Source organism: Cornus florida, unplaced genomic scaffold, assembly GCF_030987335.1.
Source record: "Cornus florida cultivar Cherokee Brave unplaced genomic scaffold, ASM3098733v1 CherokeeBrave_3.0.0_Hap2_Chr02, whole genome shotgun sequence".
Taxonomy (NCBI): Eukaryota; Viridiplantae; Streptophyta; class Magnoliopsida; order Cornales; family Cornaceae; genus Cornus; species Cornus florida.
Window position 1 is genome coordinate 69022081 of NW_026775572.1, and position 12962 is coordinate 69035042.

The 12962-nt window shown below is 37.4% G+C and overlaps 1 protein-coding gene and 1 pseudogene across 1 annotated transcript; one reads left to right on the forward strand and one right to left on the reverse strand.

The window, feature by feature from the left end:
* The first annotated feature begins 7000 nt into the window (after nt 1-7000).
* Nucleotides 7001-7924, forward strand: LOC132296375 (BAHD acyltransferase DCR-like; annotated as a pseudogene).
* A 3355-nt stretch (nt 7925-11279) lies between these two features.
* On the reverse strand, nt 11280-12674 carry LOC132296376 (UPF0481 protein At3g47200-like). The gene is made up of 2 exons (XM_059794585.1): nt 11421-12674; nt 11280-11321 (listed from the first exon to the last, which is right to left on the reverse strand). The coding sequence occupies exons 1-2, from the start codon at nt 12672-12674 to the stop codon at nt 11280-11282; spliced, it is 1296 nt and encodes a 431-aa protein (XP_059650568.1).
* Nucleotides 12675-12962: the final 288 nt, after the last annotated feature.

Sequence of the window (12962 nt, forward strand, 5' to 3'; positions counted from 1 at the left end):
GGTGGTAGTTGGGAGAATCACCTTCCACTTATTGAATTTGCCTACAACAACAGTTATCAGGCGAGCATTCGGATGGCTCCATTTGAGGCGTTGTATGGTAGACCTTGTAGGTCTCCTGTTTGTTGGACTGAGGTAGGCGAGACAGCCTCCTTAGGACCCGACATTGTACTCGAGACTACTGAGAAGATTAAGTTGATAAGACAGAGGTTACTTACAGCTCAGAGCCGACAGAAGAGTTATGCGGATAAGCGGAGACGGCCGTTATCCTTTGAGGTGGGAGACCACATTTTTCTTCGGGTTTCTCCACGGAAGGGTTTAATGAGATTTGGAAAAAGTGTCAAGTTGTCGCCACGATTTATTGGACCGTTTGAGATCTTGGACTGAGTAGGAGAGGTTGCCTACAGACTTGCTTTGCCACCACAGATGGACAGAGTCCACAATGTTTTCCATGTATCGATCTTACGAAAGTACGAGCCAGACCCATCTCACATTTTGACTTGGGTTGATGTAGACATTGATGAGGATGTTTCCTACGAGGAAGGACCAGTTCAAATTTTTGACACACAACAAAAGGTGTTGAGGAACAAGACGATACCAATGGTGAAAGTCCTTTGGAGACACCACGGAGTCGAGGAGGCTACTTGGGAGCTCGAACAGGAGGTTCGCTCCAAGTATCCAGAGTTATTTTTTTTCCCCAGGTATGGCTTGATTTCGGGGATGAAATCTTTTGAAAGTTGGGGAGAATGTAATGTCTGTGTCAATATATATATGTGCATATGTGTATATATTTGTGTGTGTGGTGTGATTTAAAACAAAAAGAAAAAGGAAAATAGGTGGGACCCACATGTACTTAAAATGGTCATTAGACCACTTTTTGTTCTAATTTTTTTCATTTTTCCTGTAAGCTTCTCTCTCATTCCAGAAGCTCTCTGTTTTTTTTTTTATTTTTTTTTATTTTTTATTTTTATTTTATGGTTTCAATCTTCAAGGCTTGATTGTTCCCTCATCTCTTAGTATTTTTAAGCGCCGTTTGAGGCAAAACGAAGCCCATGACGAGCTCTACGCATCCATACCATCAATTTCAGTTTTTGTACACCCTTTGGATTTTAAAATTCAAGACCTACTTTTAAGGATTTTGTGCAAATTTGAGGTATGGGCTCTTAATTCACAAGTTTCTTGCTCCTATGTGAATTACATCTTCTAATTTGATGCTAGACATGTTTACTTATGCTAGTTGTAGTTTAAAGAAATTATAGCATGTGTATGTGGTTATGTGAGAACTTGTTTTAAATGTTTTATGTGAAAATTCTTGCTTATGTGATGATTTATATATGTTCGTTGTGCTAGATGCATTGTTGTACAAGAGTATGTTATAATCCCTTGAGAAATTCTTGCGAAATTATGTCTTGCTTACTTAAATAGAGTGAATGTGAAATGATGATTAAATTCATGGTATTGATGCACTCATGCACTTACATTAGGCATGAAAAGGGAAGAATGAGTTTGAAATGAAAAATGAGATTTTGGGAAAAATGATTTGATGAAACTGTTTTGAAAAAAACCCGGTCGCCACGGGGGTACCAAAAGGCCGGAGTGTTAATATAGCCTAGAGGGGACTAGGGAGTCGCCTTAGCGTGGTTGAGCTAGCTGGGCCCCATAATGACGCTGCGGGGGTACCAAGGGTCAGGGACACTAGCCAATCCTCCTCTCGGGTCACTGCAGGGTCACCAAAGGGCGGGTTATATTAACAGTTTGAAAGTGATGTTTGAGAACAGAAAATGGGGAATGACATTGGCATGCATTTGCATTTCATGGCATCGTGTGGGTTGTACTTGAGTTTAGTTGGAATGTTGTATTATTTCCCGACATTGTATGATCCTCATTTCCTATTGGCCTATTCTTTGTATGGATTCACAGGGACACAAGAAAAGTGTCTTAAGCGTCACCTACTGAGCATATTTGCTCACCATACTATTTATATTATTTTTTTTCAGGTCTTGGAAATGAACCGGTGGACGACAATCCACCTCAAGCTTGAAAGTTATTAGAAGGTTGTTTGCTATTTTGTATTTTGACCATTTTATGTATATTCATAGTTGTGGGGATGTAACTAAGTTAGTATTCATGGCCTTGTAACTTAAGAACGAACTTATCTTTTGTTTGATGTAAATGAAACTAATGGAATTATGGTAAATGTTTCCATGCAATTGTATCATGTAACGTTGTAAGACAGGAACTTTAAATATTAATCTTGTATTTTGGGACTGTAATTATGATAATTTAGATTAATTGGTGTGTGGATGTTCCACCATGAGAGGAACTATGTTGAGGTATAATGAACGGATGAATGGGATACTGGATGATTTTATGTGTTTTGTGTATTGGGACAGGTTGTTGAAGGCCCATTTTTAGGGGAGGTTATGCCGAATTTTTTTTAAATTTTGGCATCAGCTAGGGTCGTTACACATTCCCAAATACATATTTTCTTTGTCTTTCCCAAGTTGAGTACATCAGCCATCTTCCATTTCAATTCCCCCTTTCGTGCTCCATTTATGTTCATATTTTTTAACATGTTGCTCGCTTTATTATCCTTCGCAATTCATGGAGTCATCTAGTAAATGTTTCATTTGGATGAAGAGAAATAATCGAGCTTTCAGAGGTAAAACAACTCCCTTACCCTCTATTATCATGGTAATCAGAAACGAGACACTATCAGATGTAAGCAGGCTTCAATCAAGTTTAAGGATAGCCTAATGTCGATAAGAATTACTCGATAGTGAATAGAGCATTCAGAGTCTTCATTTTGCATATGGTTGAGTGGTATTCAATGGAATGGTGTTGATGTACTACTATTGCTTGATCTAACTACTGCTTATTTTGCTTTTGCATGATGTTGATCTCATACTTGATCTAACTATAGATTTTGATTCTGTTCATATTTGCTAGCCTTCATTTTCATGGCAAATTAAGGGGAGGGGGGATTCAAATATGAGCACACTCGCTCAGGGTGCTGGATGCTCTACCAATGTTTTGTTATTGGGCTCTTGCCTTGTCTGTATAGTTTCTCAATCAATATATTTCCGCTTTTTACCAAAGAAAAAAATTCATTCTCTCTAGCTCTCTCCAGTCACATTATCTTTCTATGAAGAAATGTTTATCTTATGTAATCATTGGCTTTTGAAATTAAGTTTTTTATGTAAAATTTGTTTTTGTACAAGTCCATAATTTAAGTAGTTAGGTGTAATGGGTAGGCGCTTACCCATTTACCCAAAAATTTAAGTTATTGGGTAGTGCTGCATACCCACTCATTTATACTCCCATTCACTTTTCCATCCGGATTCGATGTGGGACAAACTCCCCCTTGTTACATTCTTCCCTACCCGAATTCGCAATGGCCTCGTTGCGGCTCGGGCTACCCCGTCTACTTGGGGTGTAAATCCGGATGCCCTCCAGGCACGGCGCTTGGCGTGACACCGAATTAAGGATTGGGTCTGGCTTTGATACTAACTGTAAAGGGTGGGCGTTTGCCCATTTACCCAAAAACTTAAGTTATTGAGTAGTGCTGCATATTCACCCATTTATACCTCCATTCACTTTTCTATCTGAATCCGATGTGGAACAAGCTCCCCGTTGTTACCTTAGGCCACTATGTACCTTTTTTTTGATCTAATTTATGAAGCAAAAAAGTCAGGCGAAGATGTTTGTTGTTATACTTATTATTATTTTTCTTTCGACTTCTTTAATTAAGAACATTCTAAACTTGAGCCAAGTTATCATAATTATATTGTTTAACGGTTTGAATGATTATTCAGAGTAAAGTTTTCATTGATAAGAATGTATTGGTTGAATTTTTGTACACCTGGGTACCTAGTGATGAGTTTTGATTACTAGCAATGAACTAAGAAGTGAGTAATAATATCTTTCTTTTTTTTTTTCTGAAAATAGCATGGCTTTGTCATCTCATTTTTAATTCGTGCATTTAATTATTTAATATGCAAAGATTTACATTTCATTATCACATCGCATTCAACTAAACGATATCAATTCTATGCTGAGTTTCAATGTAGTGGCATTGAAAGAGAACATAGATAGCTTTGGTCATGTACCTTTCATTCATCAATCCATTGAAAAAAAGAGAGAAAAAAATAATAACTTGCATAATTTGGAATTTGCCTTGACCAAATTATAATTAACTTATGATTATTGCTAAACACTATTATTTATATTATAGTCCATTATTCTTTTTAATAAATTTTCTTAACCAAATTCCAATATTTTTTTTCACACATTATCAAAAAAAAATTCATGGAATTACCAATCACAAAGGTTGGGTCCATAGATGACTCTTTTATGAACTTGGGCCCATCCCTGGACATATGTAAGATCATCCCCTGGAAAGACCTTTGATTAGTTGATCAACTATATTCTTCTCAAATTTCACCAACTCTAAAAAGATTACACGTATACTCGATAGTCTTTTCACAAATTTGCATCTCACCCCTGCATGTTTATTCATCTTCTTGTTGTTTGTATGAGATTGATTCCCTAAATAAATAACCACCTTACAATCACATTGTATCAAAATCGCTATTGCTATTTGTAAGTGCAAAATTTTGCTCAACCAATAATGATTGAACAAAATAAAACAATTCACTCAATAAATAACAAAAATAAACAAGAACAGTGTCTAGAGAGGCGTAGAATTGCTTGATCCTTTTATTGGAGGTTTAGGCCTCTATTTATACATAAAAATTGATAGAATTAAGGTAGGACTTGCGTTGCTTGTCCTCCAATTCTTCCCATACATGACTTTCCTTACAAATAGAATTCTTTCCTCTTTATAATTCTTCCCTTACTGGGTTTTCCTTACACAGAACTTGCTTCCTTTGATGAATCATTTTCCTTACAGGACCGGCTCCTTCTTTAAATGGATTTTGGGCCACATTTAACTTGGTCCACATGACTGCTGGTGTCTTGATTCGAGCTTTAGTAAAGCTGGTAGTTAGATAACAGTAGTTTTGGGCTAATGACTAACTCAACTTGGGCTTCTAACGAGATGAGCTTTGACCTTTATCGAAGATAAAGTTATATTTATGATGACGTGGACTGCTCTTATTGGAGGGAGATTTTTCCCTCCACACTATTAGTTTAGGTTCCCGTTTTACTCCTCGAAATAATAGTTTGTTACCCCTTCGAGAAAAACATGTACGAAACCATTAATTGATTTAAATTCTAGGTTATTGGTTATATTTTCCACTACACTTGAAAAATCTTTATAGCACATGCAATGATGGCATTATATGTATGTCTACTAATTAATCTACCAAAGAAAAAAAAAAAATTATTTTTTTATATTTAACAAGGAATTTATGAGCCGGGGACTGTGAGTTGTATTTAGCATTAGGCTATAATAGAAATATAGTAATACTTCACAAATTTTAATTTGTGATTTTATCTTATTTTGGTACACTTTTAGTCACATAATTCTTTTAAAATATTATTTTTATTTTGATACCCTTAAGTCACATAATTCTTGTTAATAAGTGTCGTTCTCACGTTCCGAGCGCATTTTCGCTATCAAATTCTTAATATTTATAACTTAATTATACGCGCCCTCCGTGACTTAGGTACACCTAAAAAAATAAAAAGGGCAACTTTATTTTTTTAAAATTCTCGATCTATTTCTTTCACTCCTTCGAAGCCCTACTCTCTTCCCTCACGCCATTCTCCACCATAATTTTCAGGAACTCACTTTCCCTCTCTCTTCCAAAAGGAGCGGACCCTGGAGTATCCTAGACAGTGGCGGACACAGAGGGGGGCCTTGGGTGGGCTTGAGCCCCCACAAAATTTTTTTTTAAAATTTTAATAGTAGTATTAGCCCCACTTTAACTCATTTAAAAAAAAATTGTTTATGAAATTGTGTAATTAAATTTATGTTCAATACTAGCCCCCTATTGACAATTCCTGGATTCGCCCTTGATCCTAGAGAGAAACAGAAATCAACAACTCTAGTTTTTTCCCAGAAACAAAAAGAAGGGAAAAGGAAAAATACAATCACCACTCAGCAAAGAAGGCATTCTTGACGATTTCACATACCAGGTACACACACTCTGAATCCATATACCTAACCTCCATTTGGTTGCTGAGGAAAAAAATGAAGATTCTTTAGTGTTTCGTAAAGAAATTAATACTGCCAAATAGGTCGATTCAACTCAAATAAGCTGAATTGTCAAATTACGCTATAAGTTGAGTGTTCTAGTTTTATCTCATGTAATAATTGAGAGTGGAAAGCTGTATTTTATTTTCTTTCCCATATTTTCTCAGCAACCAAACAATGGATGCTTGTTTTTATTTTTTTTTTTTCTGTAGCATTATTTATAATTTCAATTGCACACCAGTCGTTTGAAAAAATGCCTCCTTATATCTACTCATATATGTATACCCTTTTATATGTACTGTATAGTCTGTACTTTGCCTTCATTTATCACTACTGGGTGGCCCAGGACTCCTAAAATAGCGAACGCTATCAGCTTATATTGAACCTACTTTACTAAATTTTCCCTAAACAAATAATAATAATAACAATAAAGTAGCCAACGGATAATAGAGAGGGGATTAAAGAAAAGGAATAACCATATGAATCACAATCTAAAACAAGGAGGTAAATAGGAATGTTCAAGTACTATAGACTCTGAGTTTAACCTTCTAACTCTTAGAACTCATACTTGGATAGTAGATACTAAACCCAAATGTTCCACCATCCTTGAATTGCTTTCCTAGTTGGATTAAGTTTATGTTGTGCCTATTGTGAGAGATTGCAGTATCAATTTCATTATATAGCTTTCTCAGTAATGTGATGCGCGCTATTGATCAATATATTTAGAAGTTGGAAAACTAATTTGTATATCATGCACCCATTAGTGGATTGTGATCCATAAGAAAGAAGCAATGTTATCGTCACGTTCTCATTGCCAGCATTGACTTCATAAATGCCAATGCCATGTGCCGGTTATGTGTCAGAGTGTTCTTTGCTTTAGATCGGACTATAAGCTACGAAGGCCATTTCAAGCCTATTCTTGTCGTTCAGGTGATATAGCTCGTCGATGGTGTCTTCATCAGTTGTGCCGTCATGAACGGGACATCATTCTGGAACTTCTTCAATACGTTTGCAGAGGTCTGTCGAGGAGCGAGGAGGATTTTGAGGCCGCCAGACTTTAGCCACAATTCAGTGCTGATTTTGCCAATGGTGCTAAGGTTGCTGGAAGGTGGCCCCAAGGTTACTTTCTCTATCGACACTCCACTCCGTGAGAGAATTGTTAGTTTTGAGAGTTGATTCTCAAGCTCAAAGCCAAAGCAAACTAAATGGAACGGTAATGGTAACGGTAACGGAATTGACACCGTTGAATTGATGGGGAAGCAAAGTAATGACACACTAAAGGTCGCTGACGGTAAAGTAATGACAATTCTTGAGAATTGGCTGCAAAACACCATTTCGAGATCTCAAGGAAACGAAACAGCGTCGCCTAATTAGATGGTGGAGATTTCTTCGTTCCATTCACTCCACACATTGTTGTGGCGCGCGATGACACTTGCAAAGAAGTTACCTGCCTTAAAATCAACGACGTTCCAGATGACAGTGAACTGTTGTCATTGACTCAAGCCGAAACTCGACCCGTGTTACTTTAGGAAAGCAATACAAAGTATTTCGACTTACGCTTCGGTTGGTGACGTGTTGTCACGTGATTTGTGGTGGTGTGTAGAGTGGTTGAACGAGAACGTGAAGACGAATTGTAACGCTACAGTGTGCCGCTTTGTAGAGGATTAAGAGAGAGAACCATAATGTTTTCCGTTGGGGAACTTCGACAGTGCGATGATCACAATAGGGAGTTTGCTGAGGTTTCCAACTTCGATGGTTGTAGTTTAATGTGTTCTTGAGGTTGAAGGATAAAGAAATAGGCACACCCAAAGACTCTAAGATGATTGTAGTCAAAGGATTTGCCAAATAGGCATTCATAAGGTGTTTGGTTGTGTAAGAACGGTGAGGTTACACAATTGATGGTATAGACAATGATGAGAGCTACTTCACCCTAGAAGAAGGCAAGAGTAGAAGTAAAAATGGGCAAGTGAACGAACTAAGTCTAGAATATGTCAAAGTTTGCGCTCAATTCGACTAGTTTGTTATGATGTGCTTGGGCAAGAAGTGTGGAAAATAGTGCTATAATGTTTGAGTATTTGTAAAAATTCATTTTATTGATATTCCACAGCATTACCAAAACAAAATATTTTGATGTTTTGGAGAACTGAGTTAAAATCATTTCAGCAAAATCACAATATATGTTAAGTAACTCATAACGAGTTTATATAAATAAAAAAATCCATGTAAACCTTGAGAAATCATAAAGGAATATGACATCGTGATCCCCTGTGGTAGGCACATGAGAAAGGCCCCACACATCAAGATAAATAAGCTCAAAAGGGGCAGAAATAATAGACCCACTTTTATCAAAAGATAATGCATGTTGTTTGCCTAATTGACATGAAATGCAATCAAAAGATCCAACTTTAACTTGACCTAACAACCCCTTTGAGACTAAGGTCTGGACACGAGACAAGAAGCATGACCTAAGCGAGAGTGCTACAGCTTAAGAGAAGGCGAATTGACTTATGTAGAATGTCACAACCCGAAAATTTTAATAAAATCCTCTATTTATACAGATTCAAATACATTAAAATACACCCAGGATCATAAAAATTGCCCCCTCTTTTTATACAAAGATCAATAACCTCAATATACAAAAAAGTCTCCAAATAAATAAATAAAATCCTGCAACACCGACTCTTCACCCTAAGCTCGAATCTAGCAATCCCCGTTCGTCCTCGGTACCTGAAACTGGAGGGTGGTGAGACAAAAGTCCCAGTAGAAAAAACCATAACAAGAATCTCGTGGAGGTTTAAATAAAACAGCTTCACAAAATATACATACACCGGTGAATATATATAAACAAAATATGCATTTAATAAAAACAGTTAATAAAAACCATTGTAGCAAAACCTCCCCATGCCATTCAAGGTATAGAAAGCCCTACACTGAAAAAGTATTTCCTTACTGGTTCATCAAATCATCAAGCTTCCACTGCGCCCTCTGCAACTCTCTGCTTCTCTATCTCTCTCTCTCAACTCATACTGTCTTTCCTCAAAACTCTATATTTTTTTCTCTCTTTGTCTGTCTCGGCTCACACTCTTGTGTCACTATAATTTTCCTTTTTCTCTTCTGCATTTACTTATTGCCCACACTCTAAATTTATAGACAAATACACCTCACACAAAAGCTCACCACAAAATAATAATGCCACGTGACCAAAAACCAAGTCAAAAGAGTCTTGCCCACTAAAGGATTTTGGCCACAAAAGTCTCCGAATGGGCCACATCAAATCATCACAATTTATTCTCTCTTCCCACTTTGCCAACAATCCCATTTCCTTTTCTTTATCACACTTTCTTCTTCACCCATCAGATGACACGCCACACAAATAGATCACACTTCTGAAACAACATAATTAATGGGCCCCGCCACCCATTCATTAAAATTTTTGGGTTGTGACATAGAAGTAGCAGAGACGGCTAGAGTAGGCAGATTTAGAGATGAGAGTTCGAATAGTCGCCTAGTCTTTCTCTCGGTCCTAATGATCTATCCTATTTGACGATCCTGTACAATTTAACCACTGGAAGAAAAATTATGGTCGAACCTAGATCGGTTAATTGGCTAACAAATAAAATATTAAGAGAAAGCTTTGGTACAAGATAGATATCGGGAATATAGAAAATTGGGAATGAAAAATAGCCCCTATATGACTAATGGCCATGTTCGATCCATCTGCTATGTGTATAGCAGGTGAGTGAGGGGTAGGAGTATAGTGGTGAGTATGGCATACTAATTTGCTGATAGGGACGCTAACGTGGCGGAATGGATATGGAAGCAAGAATGCAAGATGAACTAGTGCGTGTAAGTGCATGACAGTGCATGGTTGTGGTGTCAGAAACTTTGGGTGGCGTGTGAGAATGCGCAAGGAGGTTTTTCGGGTCAATTTTTCTGGCATTTTGACGATCTTCCTTTATTCTTTTGATTGATGTGATAAGAAGAAATTCGGATAGATGCTTAGAGGACTTGATTTAGAAAGTGAACAGTGCTTGATGGCAATGAGATCGCCGCTAGTGAGTGGCATTGTGAGGTGGAGAGATACAGGTGGCTGGGGAAAAAAAAACCCCAAAAAACCCAAAAAAAAAAAATTCGAAAGGGTTTTTGAAACCCTAGCTTTGATACCATGTTAGAAGGGAAGAATGTGATATATATCGAATAATGTAATAGAATAGTACAAAGAGGCCTATATATAGTCATGAAATCCTAGGGGTATGTGGAGTTAGGTGAGTAGTACATTAGCGCAAGGTACAATAGGCACAGCTATCCGTACAACATTTATAATCTAATAGATACTAAGAAGATCAAAGAAGATTTTGAACATTCTTTAAATGGAGAGCTTGGAACTGTGCAAAATGACTTGGCTTTCAACTAGAGTTCTAATATATGCCTTAAATTTCATGTTTCATTAATAAGGGTGGCCATTCTTTTGCCTGCATTTCAATGATAAAGTTTGTACATTAGAGTTGGCTTTGGACCTTCAGGAAAAGATCCTGATGCAACATAATTTTTAGGACACTTCTGTCCATTTATTTTGTTTAAGTGAGGTACAAATGTCTGTATGCATGAACTTAAATGGATAAAAGTGTCTTTGCAGAGATTTCAATGGTGGAATAAACATTTTTAGCTTGATAGAGTCGATGTTGACTACCTTTGACTATAACAGAGAGACTGATGGCAGGGTTGATTTGTTACACGGGACGGTAACTTCTGTAATTTACCCTATCTGTAGGGGAGGTTAGTGTAATTTACCCTTTAAAATATCCTTTAAACATCATCTGCTCTCTCATCACTTGACTTGCCTAATGTTACTGTGTTTCATGGTGATGATGGTTCAATTTGATGACCTTAATCTTTGAAACATGAAGCTCTCAAGTAAACCCCTCAAAAAACAAAATTACAACTCTTAACATGGTTTTGATTGGAAATTTGTCAACATTAGCACGTAATAATGAGGACATATAATAGAGTTACAAAAATTACAATTATTTCAATGTGAATTGCAAAACATATAGTTGATAATACACACGAGTAGCTACTGATCGAGATATATTATAATGACTAAGATTCATTCTGATCTAGATCAATTACGAGGATGATGATAAGAAAACATGGTGTAGAAGGTCTGCAAAAATGTAAGAAGAAATAGGAGAATGGCAATAATTAATGATACACGTATCCATACTATACCAAAATAATAATGAATCAACATTCCGGAGCGTACTCGGCTAGGCGTGCAGAACTCCTTCAACTCCGTCCATAGCTGATTGTAAAAGAAATTACGCGGTACAGCATTCTTCCGCATGTCTTTGAAGATATGTAACACCGCTTCTCTGGAACCCAAAGAGTTGCGTATTATTCCAGCTTCTTCAAGCAATTCAACGTCATCTTTGGTATGGATGAGGATGCACATGAGTGAAGCATGCGATGTGAAAATATTTGGCAAGCAAGGGCTACATTGCTCGAAAGCAATGAGGTTTCTCAGGAATGGCTCCGTGGATTCGTCAATGTAGAAAGGTGGGATTTCGAGCTGACTTCTTTGCAGCAACCAAAAACGAGGACCAACGCTAAACTTCAAGTCAAATCGGTTTTGAGAATTTACAACTTCCTTCAAATTGACTCCTACAATGTCGAGTTGAGTAGCAGAGAATTTGAATTCGGCTACCTCGTTGTTTCTTGGCCCCCATGCATTCCAATTATCTTCATTGACGTAAGGACTGTAGTGCATGTGTAAAAGATGGAGTATATGATGAGGAGGTCTTTCATACTTGCATTCTGCTTTAGCATTTTCCGAGTCCATCATACCTTTGCATTCTCTTTTAGCATTTTCTGGTCCCATCATACCTTCAAAGAATGAAAGGATGCATTCAGTGAGAGTAGGAATGGAGCCTTTGTGCTTGTATTTCGGGATACATTCGACCGTCAGGCAGAACAATTCTTCAAGAACAAAGAAGGGAATCTGGTTCTCAAGCAATAACAAGTCGCGGTGGACAGCATAGCACTTGAATGGATTCCACAAAATGGGATCTGGTTCCTTTACATAATTCCTGTAAAGAAGTTCAATTAAGAAGCAACCATCAATAAGCATTATTTCTGCAAGGCTGACATTGTCGTCTAGTTGGACTTCTCGAAAGCATTTCCTGATATCGTCTTCCCTAATTGACATATCCGCCGCACAATTTCTCTGTGTTTCCTGAGATGCTCTAGTCCGTTCGAAAAGGAGATGCATGTAGCTCACTTTGACGGCCTCCGTTGCTAGCAGATGTTTCTTCCCTCTGTGAAGAGGCCCGATTGATACGGTAATAGGGCTGTAGACATCTTCACTCTCTTTGTTTTGCCTACGAAAAACATCCTGGACCCTGTGCATGACGGGGTACCATGGCTCCGACCACCAGAATTGGTTGAGATCATCTGTCTTTTCTCTGCTGTCGTCCATCATTATTGTTATCGAATTCGATAGCTCGTCTTCCATGGCCATCAGATAGTTCTGTGATCGAACAAGGCAATAGACACTTTATTTGTACTTATAAATTGCTTTTCGATCTATAAGTAATTAAGTTGGGCTGTCAAATAGTTGGACGAAAATACATAAATACACTAGTGGACCTTTTGTTAACTAACCACTTCAGCTGAAACTGATCATGATATTGAATAATGTTAGAGAACATGTTCACATTGAGACTTTTACCAGAATTATATAAAAAAATAAGTTATGTTTCTATTAAACTCATTCAACCAAAATGAGAAAGGAAGGCATGGCCATCTC

Bases quoted from the DNA above. Each gene is read 5' to 3' on its own strand.
- LOC132296376 (XM_059794585.1), bottom strand. From the start codon at position 12,674: ATGGCCATGGAAGACGAGCTATCGAATTCGATAACAATAATGATGGAC. The intron at 11,322-11,420 runs GTACGCTCCGGA...ACATTTTTGCAG, and splicing joins AGTTCTGCACGCCTAGCCGA to ACCTTCTACACCATGTTTTC.